Source organism: Etheostoma spectabile, chromosome 2 (assembly GCF_008692095.1).
Source record: "Etheostoma spectabile isolate EspeVRDwgs_2016 chromosome 2, UIUC_Espe_1.0, whole genome shotgun sequence".
Taxonomy (NCBI): Eukaryota; Metazoa; Chordata; class Actinopteri; order Perciformes; family Percidae; genus Etheostoma; species Etheostoma spectabile.
Window position 1 is genome coordinate 19280216 of NC_045734.1, and position 18558 is coordinate 19298773.

At 38.7% G+C, this 18558-nt stretch overlaps 3 protein-coding genes across 3 annotated transcripts in view; all 3 read left to right on the forward strand.

Moving 5' to 3' along the window:
* Nucleotides 1-2034, forward strand: part of LOC116670583 (voltage-dependent calcium channel gamma-5 subunit) — a 39589-nt gene extending 37555 nt beyond the window's left edge. The window contains exon 9 of the mRNA XM_032501163.1: nt 2024-2034. The gene's annotated coding sequence lies outside the window, so the exon portion shown is untranslated. The remainder of the gene's footprint in view (nt 1-2023) is intronic.
* LOC116670573 (voltage-dependent calcium channel gamma-4 subunit) overlaps nt 1-4856 on the forward strand; it is a 14065-nt gene extending 9209 nt beyond the window's left edge. The window contains exon 4 of the mRNA XM_032501155.1: nt 390-4856. Within this exon, the coding sequence (XP_032357046.1) occupies nt 390-943 (554 nt within the window). The 3' untranslated portion in view covers nt 944-4856. The remainder of the gene's footprint in view (nt 1-389) is intronic.
* Nucleotides 4857-7324: 2468 nt separating this feature from the next.
* cacng1a (calcium channel, voltage-dependent, gamma subunit 1a) lies at nt 7325-18521 on the forward strand. Its single transcript, XM_032541973.1, has 4 exons — nt 7325-7942; nt 14173-14247; nt 17074-17220; nt 17410-18521. The coding sequence occupies exons 1-4, from the start codon at nt 7705-7707 to the stop codon at nt 17640-17642; spliced, it is 693 nt and encodes a 230-aa protein (XP_032397864.1). The 5' UTR covers nt 7325-7704; the 3' UTR covers nt 17643-18521.
* The last annotated feature ends 37 nt before the right edge of the window (nt 18522-18558 follow it).

The window sequence follows — 18558 nt, forward strand, 5'->3', positions numbered from 1 at the left end:
ATATATATATATATATATATATATAGTTATTGACAACAAATAGTCAATAACTTGCACACTTGTAGCACATCTTCCCTTTCCTTTGAATTCATTGTTTCTCTCTAATTGGCAGTGACAAATAATTATTTGTGAATATGCAAAAATAATGTCAGAAGGTGAAAATCTGCATTTTCTTAATACTACCTCATTTTTTTAGTAAGAGAAGTCTATCACTCAATAAAAAATATACCTAACTTGTGTAGATAATTTTCTCAGGTCTTGAATGTGATGAAGATATAGAAGAAGGGAAGTGTAGAGTGTGTGAGCCCAAACAGAATCAGCTTCTGATATCACAGTGCTGTAGTGTTATCCTCCACTTATGTGCTTAAACACATTCATGCTTTCTTCAGGCTTGAGCAACATCATCGGAATCATTGTCTACATCTCTAGCAATGCCGGAGATCCCAGTGATAAGAAAGACGAGGACAAGAAGAACCACTACAACTACGGCTGGTCCTTTTACTTTGGTGCTCTCTCCTTCATCGTGGCTGAATCAGTGGGTGTTCTCGCAGTTAACATATATATTGAGAAAAACAAAGAGACACGCTTCCTAGCCCGAAGTGACTTCATTAAAACCACCTCCTCATCTTCGCCTTACTCTCGCATCCCAAGTTACCGTTACAGACAGAGGTGCTCAAGCTCCAGTTCGAGATCGAGTGACCCATCCCGCGAGCCCTCCCCAGTGGGGAGGAAGATCGGTGGAAGAAGTGGCGGAGCAGGGTTAGGGATGGGCTTGCCAATGGGGGATATATCCCTATACACTCTTAGTAGGGACCCTCTGAAGGGCGGAAGTGTGACTGCAGGGCCTTACAGTCCAGAGAGGGACTCTGGGTTTTTACAAGTCCACAACTGCTTCCAGAAAGACATGAAAGATGGAGTGAACAGGAGGACCACGCCGGTATGAGGTCAAAAGTGTATTACTGTGTAAGACAATAAGCTTAATGGAACACAAGAGATATTACACAGTTGATGAGAAAGGACAATTCTTCCCCAGGGTTGTTCAGACAGCAGCAGAACTGAAAGGTCTGAGCTTAAAATAGTTTTTCCTTTGTGTCCCCCTGTGACGGAAAAGTGCAAATCTGTGTTTCATTTGGAGGAAGAGTAAAGGTGAAATCAAAACAACGTTTCATCATATGACTCAGTATCTATGAGGGAAATGCAGACGTTGTATAGCATTTGAAGAGTTAAATTTGAAATTGTGATACCCACTATTTGTGAGTGATTTCTTACAGATAGGCTGAAATGTGTAATCCATGTTCTGGTATTCTTTAAAGGATAATTGCCTAATAAAAGAATTAAGCTTTTATAGACTTGATGCACAATATAATTGTGTAATTATGTTTTTCTGCTAAAATAGATAGTGTAGTGTTTTAGAAATGTTTCTTTTAAAAAGAGACAAATTGATATTTTTCTCCACAATTATATGCTAAAATAAAGTGATTAATGTGATTAAGCGTTATTGTATTGTAAATGTTTGTAACTTTACCACAACTGGTGCTAACTTAATCTGTACACCTTTGATAGTCTTAAGCCTTCTCAACTGCCATTCAAAGACTTCTACTGTATCTTAATATCCTCTTTTTAAACTTGTGTGTGAGTCAGGTGATAAATATGGCTCTGAAACACTCACAAACTATGATACATATGTATTATCAACAAAGGCACACAGCAATGTCAGTACATTCCAGTGTGATGTATTATTGTAAACATTCTTTGTACAGACTGTGTATTTGCTCTCCATTTGCTCAGGGACGAGAAATGTATCTTATTTGTGTTTATTATTTAAGTATTTCTGTAAACGTCTGTGCTGCCCCATGTTTTGACATTAAGAAACAGGACAGATGCTCAAGGACAGATGACACTTGTTTTACAACCAACAAGCACATTGTGTTATATGGTCTGATTTAGTCCATTACGTATTTTTCTGTCTAAAGTTGAGTGTTCTGTGTAAAAGATTGAGCCAGTGTTTGATTGGATTACTTAGTTTTATCTTTCCAATTGGGTAATATTAAAACAAATTGTTTATATTGTGTGACATGAAGTGCAGAAAGGCCACCTAAGAGTGGCATAGTCGATGTGCATGTGGACCGTGGAAGAGTTTGTGAGTTGTATCAGCTCTGTGATTGATTTTTTTGAAATGCAAGTTGTCAAAAAATGAGAGATAAACCTTGCAACAATACCAAACTATAATAAATATAGAATATATGAATCAATAATTACAGTATAGCAGTGAGCATAATGGATTAACATGATGAACAGTGGCAATTATAGTAACATTAAAGAGAGAGAGAAGAGAGAGAGAGAGAGAGGAGGATCTCAGTGGGTAATAAGCGTTATCAAAGAGGAGCCAATAATTTTGGATATAGAAAGAATCAATCATTGAGGAAGTTAATGATGTTCATTTTCTCCTTAGCGTCTTTCAGCTGGTTGAAGGTCACCACTAAATAGGTGCCCTGGCTGACCCTCTCCTTCCATGCTGGGAAGACAAAATAAACCAAACACTAACCCTCGGTCAGGACTACTTTACTTTTAACTTATTCAGTCAAATATTGTGATTTTTATTACAATACAATTAAAGAACAGATGTCCTAAATAGTGACTGGGGAGACTAAACTTAGTAATTACTGTTAACTTCACTTTTAGACTTGCTTGTGGTTTATTGCAAAATATGAACTGAGAATTGCTCCACTGCGTTTGTTTTTCTCTGTAAGGAAAGTATTTTAGCTAATGACGCGGGGCTGATGGGCCTGCAATCCTCTGCTATGAAACTGCATGGCAAATAGTCGGGCAACCACAGGGTGTTAAGAAATTGGCATCAGCCAACGTAATGCGTGACTGAACTAACAGGCTCCCAAATGTTCATTCAGACTTTAGAAAGCTTCTCTCCTTGTCTCCAAACAAGAACTGGAGTAAAGTGAGCATTGTTTGTGTGTTAAGGGTTAGTAAAAGTTCTAATTATTTATTCTTGGTACAATACACACTTCAGTGGGTTCCATGTCAGCTTCATGGTTTGTTTCCCAGTTAAATATATTTTAGCAGTAGTTGGAATTGGTTTAATGTTGGTTAGTGAATCAGTGTTATGGCAGTAATGATGTGTATTTTAACAAACAGTGCTATGAGAGGCCGTGCAGTCTCTGCAAAGACTCAGCTCTCCCAGCTACAGTTGTCATTCAAGTCACTGATGTGGGTGGATGGGGAAACCTTAAATTAGTATTGACTTATTTTTCTTCTGTGTGTGTGTGTGTGTGTGTGTGTGTGTGTGTGTGTGTGTGTGTAATGTATCTTTGTCATGCCAAAATGGTCTGCTGACTGTGTTCCCCATTACAGCCCTGAATAAGAGTGCTTCTTCTCCACCTCTCTCCTCTGTATATACCCCCCAGGCTGTTAAGCCCTGTAAATGTGAATGCCATGGACCCACACTGGTATTTTCATCCAGAAGAAAACCTTGTCCCCACTCTCTGCTGTCGTGCATCAGTGAAAATGATCCTGCGGTCATTGTGTCCCCTCTCCATGCAGGAGTTAACATCGGTACCACTGTGCAGGATGGATAACATAACGCTTTGGGGTCTCAACTTAGGTTCTGCCTTTGTAACTTGATTTGCTGGCGTGACAAATGGTTTGGCAGCAGTTCACACTTCAGCTATCTTTATACTAAACCTGACACACCCAATGCCATAACAAAGCATTTACAGCCAGCATTGGTTTTCTTACAAAGCAATTTGTAGGCTGTAACTTTAGTAATGAAATGCTACTCAAAGATATTTTGGATGGTGTTATAGATCATACATTTACTTTTGTAACACTTGAAAGGGATGACAAAGGCTCATTGTTGAGCAATATAATTACAAATATAATTGGAGGTGTAAATGTTACTATTAGAATTAAATTTGTGAAAACATTGCCATGGGCTGACACTTTATTCATCTTTGCAAAGAAACACAATATTTTTATGTTAAACATTACATTGTATAATGTCTGACAATAAGGTCATTAATTTTCACCAGTGGTGAAAGCACCTATACTATGTTGATGCTTGAAGAGCGATCTCATTTATTGCCAGCCAGTTTTCACTTTCTGACATGTGTGTGTGTATGTGTGTGTCATAATGGCAAAATGTGCTCTTTCAGACATCTACTGAAACGAGACTGCCACAGTGGTGGTTTTGAATACTTTGCCTGGTGTTTATATGCCTGTCTGACAGTCTGTCTTTCTGCAACCACAGTCACAAAAACATTACAAGTGTGCGTTTAAGATTAAAATGAAGGCCAAGTTTAAATATGTGTATGGTCTAACGCCCCATAATTGTCTATAGTTTTTTTTTAATGATGAAATAATTTCATCAGCAGTACATGTTAGTTTAATATTTCCTCCTGAGAGATTTTGTCTCCACAGACACTCTCTCACCTCCCAAGTTTGTTTTGAAAATTTAATGTGGCTAACATTCCTCCCAGCAGGGGGCTTGATATTGATATATCAATGCCATGCTGTCGATCCAGTAACCACAGACATCCATTAGCATGACATGTGTCACTGGGCTAAAACTGGATTAAGCTAGCACCAGTTGGAGTTTAACCCTTTTCATCTGCTATGAAACATGGAAAAAAACAGACTTTCATGGTGATTTGTATTATATATATAAATGCAGCTTATCTGACAACAAGCAAACATCACTCACCGTAACCCTGTGAAAAAAAACCTTTAAACACACATTACAGAAGAAGAGAATAAAAAGGTTGTTTTATCCTCATTACATTGCATAACACATAACCAACAAAAAGAAACTGTGGATGATATTAAGGCAACCAGATGAATAACATGTGATAATGTAAAATTATGAACTTGTAAATACACAAGAGAATTCAGGCCCTCTGACACCATTTCTTTTAGTTCAAGTCAGAATACTCACGGAATGTGTTTGTTTTTATAGTTTAAGTCATAATTGGGAGAATGGTGGAGATAGATTTATGTTGCATTCTTTTCAAAGTAATTTTATTTATAAAAGTGCTTTTTTTTAATTAAACTTCTTGCACAAAAACCCTCAACATTCTATGGTCTTCTTGGAACATTTGAATTGTCTGTTTCAGTTGAAGACTTATTTTTAATGATATAATAACATATAGGGCGTATCAATAGTATATTATATATTGTACTACCAAGCCTGTAAATACAAATTATTAATTATTTCCATCAGAGGTTTGTAATGAATAATTGTGCCAATAAATTACTTTGAAATTAAAAAGAGTGACTGGAAATTGACCATCTCAAGTTGGCTCCTTATAATTTATTATGTCTGTGATTACTTTTTGACATGATCCACTGGAATTGTTTTTATAGTATAAAGAAAATCCCGAAAAGTATACTTTAAAAAAATGTATGAGCACACTAATTAACATTTACTCTTTGTCTTATCTTTGTGTTAACTAGTCAAAGAAGTTGAGTTTATTTGTATGGCCCAAGATCACAAACAACAACTCAGTGGATTTTACAGCTCTACAGCAGCCGTGGTTCTTAAACCAGCAACAAGTCTCTACAAAGAAAGGGAAAAACTCTGACAACACGATATGAAAAATAGAAGAAAAATGGGTAACACTTTACAATAAGGTACACAAAAAAGTAGGTAGTCAAGGATTAAAGAATGAGGAACGAACACGAGTAGTTACTGATTGACTCTGATTCAAGCACTAATGATTAGTTACTGTTAAATGGATTGTAAGTTACTGGTAAAGTAATAAGTAACGAATGGTTAGTTAATGAGTAGTTACTGATTCACTGTGATTCAAGCAACAATGGTAGTCATCATTCGTAATCATCCGTTACTCATTTACTCATAACAGTAACTAATTGTTAGTGCTTGAATCACAGTCAATCAGTAACTACTCATTAACTAACCATTCGATACTCAATCATTCCACATTTGTTCCACATTTGTTAATCATTACCTACCTACTTTTTTGTGTACCTTATTGTAAAGTGTTACCGAAAAATGGAAGGCTAGAGGAGCAGCAGACAGTGATGTCAAGTGGAAGACAAAATGGTTTAAACAGGATTCATGTGAAGCATGGCCTTTGATCACAGCCCAATAGGCAATGATCCTCGCCGTTGCTGGATTTCCTATCATTTATGATATGATGTTGTTTGCATATAGGGACCAGTTAAAAAAGAACGAGGAATGGGATAAAATAGCCGGGATAGTTGGTGTCTCCAGTGAATTAGCGAAGTGTGTGCTGATGATTTATAAACTTTTTAACTAGAAAAAACAAATTTCTGACTTTATTCTCGGCTCTATAAATACAGCAGAATAGAGGAGGGTTACGCATTTTCTGAGCAATTTGCTTAAGCAGAAGTTGACAAGGAGGGCATTGGAGCTACAGAAGAGTTCTAAATATGAATGTCTGTCTAATTTCTTTGATGGCATAGATTACTGGGCAATATTAAGTATCCTCATATTATATCTGACTCTTGTTATCATCACCAGTTCTTCCGAGCAGGGACATAATAGTAAAACAACAATGCACTCAACACTGTACCTGTCTGTTCAACCTATTCACATAGCCTCATTTGCAGGAAACTCAATGCACTTTACATGGCAAAACAAATGTGGGAACCAGTGGTTTTTTTCAGATTGGTATTGTACTATAGGACCTTTCAGGGTGACTTCTTCACTCATGATCCCTCATACAATGACATTAACAGGAAAAATTGCAGAAAAAAGATTATTGACAGAAGCACATCAGTTAAGAGATGCATGTCGTTATTTCTTTCACCTTTTACAGCCATTTCTGACTGTAGAGATGGCACACTGGGCATCTCGATAAAGAAACAGTTGGTCTCTGGACTATAAGACATAATTTTAAGTGAGCATCATGACAGGAATTACTAAAAGCAGTATTGTTCCATCAGGGAAACTCTACTGTTGTCTGACAGCTGGAGCCTTGCTGCTGCTCTTTGTATACACATCCACATTATCCTTTTAAACAGTTTACAGAGACAAATCCACACCGGCGGTGTTGTAGTGAGGCCGAGAGTGAAAACACAGCCACTGTAGATGGATGGAAACTAAATGTAAAGGAAAACTATTCTTACAATGCTGAATAATACATTTTGAAAGTTGCACACATAAAAATTGTTTATGTGAGTCCACTTATTATGGCACGTTAAAAATCTCTACCCACTGGCACTGTAACCGGAGAAGCAGACAGCCTGACAACTTGACTCACCAGTCACAATTATAGCAACTCCCCGGCATAACACCTACCAACACATGCATCATTCCCCACACCCATTGCCCACCAGACAGTTGGTTTGGTCATCAACTTTCTTGATCCAACTCAACAGCTGTAAGTCTAAACTTGCATCCCCTCAGTTGTACAGCAACTCATAGTGAGTAGGGGAACGTGGACTTTAAACTAGGGCAGTGCAGTCTGGCCCCTTTCCCTTCGAACCAGAGGCACAGATTTGCGACAGGGAGAGAGAAGACACTTAGGCGGGGAGAGAGAAGGAGAAGAGACTTTGTGGGAAGCTTGCTGCAGTCGCTGAGAAAAGAAGACCCTGGGACACAGATTCTGTGTGTTCACATTGCAGAACATCCAATTTGATTGAGATACATATATATTTTTTCACATCGGGAAGAAAGTTCACTGAACAGAAATCTCACTATCTGGAAACATGCACAAGCGCACAAAGATAAAGATTGCCATCTTCGTCCTGCTGGTGGGAATGGCTTGCATGTTCACAGCGGTGGTAACGGACCACTGGGCAGTGCTAAGCCCACAGGTGAACAAAGTCAATGAGACTTGCGAGGCGGCCCACTTCGGCCTGTGGAGGCTGTGCAAGAAGTATATTTACATCAGCTCGGAAAACTTTGAGCAGGGGCATGGTTGCGGACCCATCAGCCTGCCTGGAGGTAAGACAAAATCTAAGTAAAACTGTTTTCTAACTGGCAGATAAAATTACATCAGGCTACTGTATGAATATTGTTTGTCTGTGACTGTGAGGTGTCTCTATGTAATCCGCCCCATAGCTCTGAGGTAGGAAGCTTCTAAGAATAGAGGTCCTGATGCAGGATATGACATTTTAAAAATCCTTAAACTTACTTGTGAAACAGAAGAAAGATTCTATTCTGAGTGACATGATTTGAGCCCTCCATAATGTATTAAACTTTTTTTGTCACAGAAAATAGTTGTTCTGGTTGATTTTTCATCTGAAACATAGGAAATAATTCAACTTTTTCCATTGTTAGTCATCAGTGGTGTTGAAATGCCTCGGTCTAACACATTAGTTTGTGGGCGTAGCCCATGTTTTGATATCTTGTGTTAGTTGCAAGTCTGCTACTGGCTCTCATTCAGTTGGGTGATGCTCTCCACTGCCCCTCCTTTGAATAAGCCAGAGGGTAAGGGTGGAAACAACATCCAGCCAGATCAGACCCTGTGACAAGGCCTTGATAGGAAGCTATCAATAAACTGTTAAGACTTAACCAGACCACTGTATACTGTATTTGACATCAACCAGAGATGGCCAAGCATGAGCAATGGAGTCCCAAGAGGCTCTGAGCTTAACCTTACTCCAAACACCAAAACAGCTGATTTGACTGGTTTACTGATTGGTGTCTCCTAGAGTTATTTACTGGTAAAAACCAGCCAGAGTATGCAATTGATGTTCCATACACTGTACCGGACATAACACAGACACTCTATGGGACATCCTAAGGAAATTCACTTTAAAATAGTCCACAATCAGTGATTGAAAGTAAATAAGAACATACTTAAATATAATGTTGAGGTACTTCAGGTAATCCAGTATTTCCATTGGTAACACTTAATTTTATATGTTCCATAGTTCCCTAATAGTTTATGAGTAAAAAAAATGAAATGTCTGTAATTTAATTATTAATTACAAAGCGACCACATTTTCAATTGGTACACATTCAATTCATTCCAATTCATTATTAGTGTAAACGTTCAGCTGAAAAAAAACATGTAAAATGGGTTTATCTGTGTAGCTGTAATTACAGGCAGAATTACTATTAAACATATAAGAAACAATTATTTACACATATATTGATTTATTTGGTTTAAGTGAATCAGTTTCTCCACTCATTAAGACTTCAGTCCCAACACTTCTAAATCCACAACAGTGTCAAAATACTGTTGCTATTTTCTTCATAATTAGTCCCTAATCACACGCTGCTGACAGTTATAGTACTTTGGAATACAATATGGAGTAGGTTGTGGTATTAATAATTGTATTTAGATAAACAATCTCCCTCTCCCACCACAGTCCTTAATAATGCTGAGATAATGTGATCAGATGACATGTCCTATGTAGCACAACAAGACCTTACCTTGCTACAAATGTCTAAAAAATAAACTTTATATGACAACAGGTGCTCTTACAGCTTCTGGAAAGAAAAACAGACTGTGATTGATTATAACGGATGTAAACAGTGTTGAGCAGTTGCTGTCTAGCAGTCGCTCATGTCTCAATGGCTTGTATGAGTCACTCATCTGTAAAACCACGCTGGCAAATTGACTGTTACCTGGGAAACCATTATCGAACTGTTGATTGTTATCTGACCCTGCATGTTGCTTTATGTTAATTAGCCTTCTCAACTTCCCACCAAATTTATACAACTCACAAAGCAGAGAGGCGCCGGTGGTGGCTGTTAGACTTTTGGGAATCCCGAACACTGTCTGCACTGCAGGGCCATTCCATGAGCAGATGCAATGTCTGAGGGTGGTCCACTAGTGCAGACATGGCAGGTATGTGCTGAATATACTAAATCAGCTCGGCCCACGCAGGCATGTAGATAATTCATCAGATTGCAAAGCCAAGTGACAAACGTTTCTAGAGTTTTTATCTGCACATACATACAGACTGAAAGAGGTGATCTATACATATTTGGAAAGTTAGTTTGTAATATAATAATATAAATATATTAAGCTATATTATATACAAAGAGCCAGAACATCTTCTGGCTCTTTGAACATCTTCACTAGCCAAAAAGCTTTCATGTGATGGCGTCTTGACAGCCTTTATTCGAGAAGTAAGTAAATCCATCAGTCTCCAAGGGTTTCTTCCGGCTAACAATTGCTGTATTTGGACAGGAACATTATTGTTTATTATAGCCACACGTCTTCAGAGAGGTGTTAAACTATGATCCAAAGCTGTAGTTAAACAGTATGAGGAGGTCCCTCTTGCTGTGAGGCACTCATCTGGAAAATATGGGGTTAGATGTTGTTTCATCTACTGCTAACAAAATGCAGATGGTGAAACAATCTCAGAAAAACTTTCATGCACAGACTTACATTACATATCCTTTCAGCTCAAAGAAAGAAAGTTTACCTGAGGGCTTTTTTAGTTTTAGGTTCTATACTTTGTGTTGTCCTGCTTTCTTTTCATATTGGAATCTCTTTTTGTACTTTTTGAGCTTCTGTGAGCGATTAAATAAGCTACATTGATATGTTACAATGCTCCTCTTAGCCACAGCATACAAAAACGGGTTACTTTAATGAATTCTCCATGGTAACAGGAACAGAAAGGGTGTGATTAATTTAATAATATCGTGCAAACTGCTCAGAAAGCGGTTGTGGTTCTAAATATATACCACGTAAATACTCAGCTGTTCTTGGGTGGTAGCCGTGAGGGTCAAGTGTTCACGCCGAGAGTATGTTCTCTGAGTGACGGGGCCGTCTGGAAGAGTCAGGCATAGCTCTGAGGACTGCTGTCCACCAAACTGTTCCCACGAGACCGTCCTGCAGCTTCACGTCTCCGTGCTGCCCACACAGTCACTCAAATTACTTTACACTCCCTAAAAAAGTGGTACCACTGGTATTTTGCCTTTATAGGCACTCAGAATACCTTCCAACCCAGGAACAGGCATCCTATGGGGATTGGAAATGGCTGGTGGTGTCTTTAACACTTATATAGACATGTGTCCACATGCTTCTCTGGGTTTGTAACTGTATCAAAGCTCAAAATTTCTTACATGGGATGTGCTCAAACTTACAGAGCCCGACAGGTATCAGAAGTGTAGAGTAAAACGTAGAGTTAATGTAAACACAATTTCCTTGAATTACTAAATTTTGCGCATGATTTATCGAAAATATTTTAAACCTGCCAGACTTCGTTGTAAAATACACATATTTTAGTGGTGTGTACAACATAATTGGAGTTGTCTTATGTTAGCTGGTAGACCTAAGAATGAGGAAAGAAAGCAGACAAAGTAAAAAAAAAAACTAGTCCCCGAGTTCTCACCTAGTCTCAGAGTTCTGGGCCAATCTTAGGTCCCGCTATAGACAAAATAATTAGAAAGTGCCCACCAAAGCTATAAAAAGTGTTCTGTGATGTGCAGAATTGCTGCTAATCCAATGTCCTCTCCTGATCTTTGGAACGACGATGGATGGCTTTGTTAGGAACAAGAGAGGCTTTAGAGAGCTTGTCAGCAGAGCATAGCAGGACGAGGACCAGCAACAAGTGGTGCAGCAGTGAGTGTGAGTGTTTTTGCCTGTGGCAGCGTGCTTCTACAAATGAATACAGATTAGTATATGACCACCAGCTTGTCTCTCAAATTTTTTTGTTGAAGCTTGTAGTTAAAGATAGTACAAACATGTGTAACTAGGCACAAAAACACATCCAGTCCCATGTGGTAATAAAGCTGTTTGCTACCAATAATGATCCCAATAATCCTAATACCAATAGTGATGTTCCGCTCCAAGGCTTAATTCATGTTGAGTGGCTCCACTTAAACACAGGCCTACATTACAAGCAGCACATGGCTTAGTGAATGTAGAGCCACTTGGCCTGCTGGTAGTTCTTAGACTTTATTGGATGTAAAAATAAATCTTTTCTTAGGCCCAGATGAGACCATGTTTCCTGCCATTGAAAGAGTCTGGTGTAACAGAGAAGTGGTAAAGTAGAGTTTAACGGTGGATTAGCATTTTCATAAAAACATGAATATTCACAGTTTTGGGAAATGAGGGAAGTTCAAAGATATTTTTCAGCTGAATACAAGATTTAGCCTAGAAGCACAACTAGTTGACGAACTACTAGATCACACCCTCACATGTGACTTTTACATAGAAAACAGTGAAGCTTGTTGCTTAGTAACAACCTCTGTTTTTTGTGGCCTGTTCCTGCCCTCATTTATAAAAACATCATCTTTTGTGTTGGCACACATCATTAAAACCTTATAATGTCAAAAGAGGTTTTTTGTAAACATTGTCATGTTGACTTGGCTTGGAAAAATATAATTCAGAGATATTGTTTGTGCCTATTATATCAAATAACTCAGTGCTATTTCCTGGTAGAGCCATCTGACATTCCTATTTTCTTATTTACAAGGTTTCATGGGTGCATTGGAAAATGATCTACCATTTGAGCACGGCTCATCAAGCTCTCACAGATATACGATACCATGCAGTACTGCATATTTTCACGTGAAAGCATTTCACTGATGTTCCAGGGTAAGACTGTATGTAAAAGGGGATTAGGAGCATGCATGTGAGTGGAGACCTCATAGCATAACTGAGATTATGGCTGTGCACTTGCCCTTGATTGAGATTAAGTGACATACTGATCTGGTGTTATATCTTAAAACTTTTGCACTCTCTTTGCACATATGATCATTCACAGCCATTTGTTTTTTTATGCCATGATAGTCTGCTTTTTTCATGTAGTGATGCCTCAGATGTTAAGTGTGAGCCACCATGCGTGCACTTGATCAACTATTTGTAACAATGCATACATGTTTAAACCCTTGAATTAGTATGTGGTATGATATAAGTCAAATGTTAGCAGGATCTGACTGGAAACCAAACCTGTTTTGTCTTTTATACACTTGGCATAGCATCACATAAAACGGCCTGGCGTTGTGCAAATCTCCAAGGTTCAACGTTGGATGTTGGTTTGTCAGTCAAACCATACAAAGCAGCACAGGATCTGCATGGCATAATGGAACCACTATTACTATTGTTAGTGATAATAATATCCAAGGTTGTGTCAATCTGTGAGATACTTTTGTGAAAACAATGAGAAGATCTTGACAGTATGACGTGTTGAAAGTATCATATGCATATGAAACATATGGTGCAAAGGTATTTGGGGCAAAGCTTGATAACCGGAATTTATCCATCGATCTATTAATGACCATAGTAAGTGTAGTGCTTCGGCAGAGGAAGAATACGTGGCCCTAAACAACATGAGTTTACAACAAAAGCAAACAAAAGCTGTTCATGACATGACAACTTTGATAATGATTTGGTTTATTTGCCAGCAGCTCAAATTTGGTTGAACTTAAGTAACTTGATTTAAAGTAGAGACAGATTTTGGTCAACACAGTAAGTGAATCAAAGAATGAGCACACAGCAGAAATATTTTACACAACAGACTGGTCATCAGAGTTGAAAGCAGTCAAAGGTTTCCATCACGGTGCCATTTCAATTAACTAATTAATTATTGTTGTCATTTTTCCACTACAGGAACCTTTTTTAAGGTCACCTTGCTTTTTATGAATAAAGGATATATTGGCATATGAGGACATTTAATTATGTGATGAAATTTCATGGCAAGGCCATTGAATCAAATCCACTGAAGTTTTATTATTGAAACTTAATATGATTTCAGACCAAATTACTGTGTAATGTGAAAAGCTCATGATCTGTTAATTAAAGAGCGTCATAGCATATTTTCAGCTCATTGTTTTGGTTTTACAGCCAACAGACACATTACTGTTTTGGTTCAGTCTCATTGTTCTCACCAACAATATCAACAGCTGTGAGTATCTGTTGTCAGAAACAAAAGCTCTAAAAAGCCAAATCTACACATCAAACTACACACAAACACAGTTAATGACAAGCTAATTAATATAGTGAAGTAATAAGCAGCTGAAAAGCCAGATGTTTCCCTCAAGAGTTGGTGAAGACCAAAACAGAGCTAAAATATAGTGAATATTAACTTACACTGTGGTGGTAACAAATGTCACTTTAAATAAATGATAATGTTGCTCCGTCTGTGTTGGCTGTGTAATATAGGCACTTTACATGGTGATGTCAATGTTGTGTTGTGTTTGTCCAAGTGGCCAATTTGATTGATGTAGGTGTAACTTTGAACTAAATCATGTGTGTTTTCTTTTCACAGAGGAAAACTGCACTTACTTCAGTCACTTCACTCCAGGGCAGGATGCCGCGATATTTGAATATAAAACACAAAAAGGTATGTTTCTGTTAGTGGTTCCCCAAAGATGATTACTTTCATTTCATCCTGTCTAAATGAATTAATTTTTTTGTTGAAATATGTTCCTTAGCACATCCCAATCTGTGGGAAGTTGAACAAAAAACTGGCAGCATCACATATTCCAAACTGATCTTACCTTCTGCTGCTGCTGTTGCTCTCTGTGGCTCCAGATTTTCATTCATGTTTCACTTCTGATCATCGGTCTCACAGCAGGTGTCGATGACAAAACTCTTCATAGGACATGAAGGAGTCCTGGTTGAAAGGCAATTGGATTTTCCTTTACTTTTTCCCAACCCTTTGTCCAGCTGGCTAAAAGTCAATGTACTTCCTCCGGTCATTACTTGCAAAGTTTTATGTCCCACACCTTCTCTTTCTGCATATACTTTAATGGTGTGCCTCAGACCTTTTTGTCAGAAATGATATTGGCAGATGTTGACGCAGATAGGATACCAATGCAATTTAAAAAAATGTAACAGCTTTTTCTTTCCGTAATGATGGTCGCCGGCCGGGGTAAAATTTAACTCACTAAGTCACAGAATTCACAGTGTGTGTACTAAAACAAGGCAGACAGTGTTTCATACATGGTGCCTCAAGAACAGTGCAAGACATAACTGTACACAAAGTACAGTCAATATTTCAGAACTGTGTGTGTGTGTGTGTGTGTGTGCTTGTTCTAGTCCCCATTCCCTCCATCTTCCATTCCTTCCATCCTCTCTCCAGTGACCCTGTAACTGTGACTGTCCTGAGCTCCCAGCCAGCGCATGTTGTATGACAGCCTTCCCATTTAATGTGTATAGGGGGCTGAGCACATGTGGAGCACTGTCACACTCAATTATTAGGGTGCAAATGCGAACAGTCTTGTACACCCCCCACACCACACCATAAACTCAGAAATGCTAATGCAAGAATACATAGGTACTTCTCCCCCATCCTCACACACACACACACACACACACACGCAGCATTCCAGCGCTGATGGCCAGCCCTTGAGATACACACTGCAAGTTTGCAGGAATAATTGCAGCACTGACCTAAGATCTCTGTCGTGTTATTCACTCTTGGCTGAGCCATTTGGCTATACAATAATGGTGCATGAGGTTGAATGAGCATAGTAGATGTACATGTCACCACAGGCCATCCATTCATACAAGGCTCTTACATGTGTCTGCCACAGGGAGTTTGCAAGTCGAAAATAAATGAAGTGTAATGAAAATCTGACAGTGAGAATAGTTAAGGATGCTGTTGGAATGGATCTGGGCATTTGGAGGTTCATAATATGTTTTATAAACAACTGTGCGAATATTTACATAAACTGTATTATGTGGGATCGACTGAAAATGAAATACAGTGGCCATGTTCATGGTAATTAAGGGACATATCACCTAGTTCAAAAGTGTGTGTGGTTTTAGACAACTAGGAGTTCTATGGCACAGAGGAACAAAATACATCAGGCTTTGGCTGCGCAGGCAGCATTTGTTAGAAGAATACATTTTTTGTTGGTTTTGATCTTTCTATGGGATTTGTTGACTATAACAAAAATTATAGAACATCACCAGGCTTCAGGCATCATGAAGGTAATAACCTTCACATTCCAATTACAAATATACTATATAAATGTAATTTGCTTACGGATGCAGGGCGTTTTTGTAACAGGAACCGCAGCTGGCTTATTTTTTCCGATCAGAGAGTCAGATATGATGTGAGGCCTTTGATCTGCCGCCTGTTCGCCTGTAAACCATGCCCAGGGGAGAGGCACTCCTTTGGGAAGGGAGAGCCTTCATTTTCTTCTAGTAGAGGAGGTTGTGCCGCACCCTGAACACTGTGTTCACTGAGATACTGCACGTCTGTGGAGCTCAATGGCTAGCTCAGTCTAAAACACCAAAGTTTCTCAACTCCAAGAGTAAAGTAGACGTAGAAAGATACCAGTGTTTCAGTCATAGTTTCTGGGCGTACACCACTGGACCACCAAAGGGTCAGTGGAGAGAACAATGTTGTTTTCTACAAACTACAGTGCTAAGCTGTTTAGAAAATAATTGAGCATTTAAAAAACAAACCTTTTAACCTTTTTTCAAGATTTATGTCTTCAACAGAAATCAAACAGCTTGGGGTGCACCAGACAAGGTAGAAACGTCTCAGAAGACATACTAATGCATTCTTGTCTGGTCTTCGTAATGGGATTTGTTAACAATGTGAAAAACATACAAGGCCATCCTAATCTTCTACGCCTAAACTGATACTAATGACTTGTTCTAAAAAAGATACACCATTAGACCAAATTGTCTTACAAAAAACAACTAATCTCTAAAGGATCCAGGACAACATACTGGAACAATTTATAAAACAAATTGGAGTGTGACAAAATAATATCAAAAAGGTTTTGAAGAGGCCACAGCCTTAAAAAAAAAAGTGTGGGAATGACACCCAGCATAGGGCCACTGGGTGGAGTCAAACCTGGGTTTGCTGCATCAAGGAGCAAACATCCTTGATATATGGGCACCTGCTCTACCAACAGAGCTATCTGGGCGCCCATGTTGAATGTTTTGATGTGTCTCATGTGCTGCCAAATGACTTTCCGTCTTTGTATTTATGAATCAAAGAAAGACATTAAATGGTGGATTCAGACCCTAGGTTTTGGCCTAGTTAAAGCATTCCTAAAAGGATTGGTTGGTGGCTTTACTGATAAATAAAAAATATACAAAAATTAACTTCACTCCAATACATACAATATACATGTGAACAATGTGAAATTACATGTCAATTGGTTGTCACTGGATTGTAAAAGACTCCTGGTCTATTTCTTTCCAGAGTACAACATCTCAGCTGCAGCCATTTCGATCTTCAGTCTAGCCTTCATCATCCTGGGGTCTCTGTGTTTGATGGGATCGTGTACCGGTAAAGGCAAAGGAAGAGACTACCTCCTCAAACCTGCTGGCATGTTTTTCGCATTTGCAGGTGAGTTCAGTTAACCAACTCAGTTTCAATTTCCCTGCAGTGTTTACAGTTTGGAATGCAAAAACCTGACGTTGCTTTCATGATTATGCATCCTGTTAGAGTATGGAAATCTGCACATTACCACAGGTATTACTACAGTAAAATCTGTACTGCCAAACTCATGTTTACACATCTCTCTCTCCCAATCAGGTCTCTGTGCCTTTATTTCACTGGAGGTGATGCGTCAATCAGTTAAACGCATGATCGAGAGCAAGGACACAATCTGGATTGAATACTACTACGCCTGGTCCTTCGCTTGTGCCTGCACCGGCTTTGTCCTCCTCTTTCTCACTGGCATCGCCCTCCTGATCCTGTCCATGCCCCAGATGCCCAGGAATCCATGGGAGACCTGCATGGACGCCGAGGCAGAGCAAGCCGAGTGATAGCTAGACAGACAGATGAATACAGAATATGAGGAGAGTGACTGTGTCTTTTGTTTTGAGTACAAATGTTAGATGTCATTTCAAGAACAAGAGCTGGCCATAAAAGGATAACGTCATGACAGAAACTGGTTTGGGGGTTGATGGACCGTAGTGATGATGGGAGATTTACCTCCCTGCAATTATACAACTTGAATATGGGGCTTCTGTGGGATTTTTGAATGTTTGCGTTATCCTGGATGCCTACCCAGAGTGTTAAATATAGCAGCCCTCCTCAACACCTTGTTGGGTATGTTGGAGATCAGAGCTCAAATCTGACCTGAGGCCTAAAAACCACCATAGCCTACTTCTCAGAAACTTGGTCCAAATACCATTTGCAATTATTTGTTAGCACTTTCAGTATGCTTCCATTTTTCTCTACAGCTCTAACCATTTACTGCCGGCGTACTTAAAAAAAAAAGATTAATCACATGCCACTGTCATTTGACATTGTTTAGTTTGGTCTCCCAAAATGTCATCATTATGCACAACCTAGTAAAAAAGAAATTAAGATTTGAGATCAATTTACATTTTGAGAATATGGTGCATACAGATATGGCCTGACATCTACAGTAGAGGACATCATATGATTTTGTGTACTGCATTATGTATGATATCTTGTACATATCTAATTTTCCTCCATTGATTTTTCTATGGCATCGCTCAAGGAATCACTTACTTCTTCTCTTACTTAATTGATATTTCTTATCAATTAAGTATGAGAAGTCCAGACATATGTATTCTAATGTTAAGTTTTATATTTCTAAGATGTATTAAGAGCCTTTAAAGATGAAGAATCAACCAGTAAAATAAGAACGTCATAAATAAATGATTTTGAGCAAAGCAGTAGAACAGAGCGGGTTTGTGTGTGTGTGTGTGT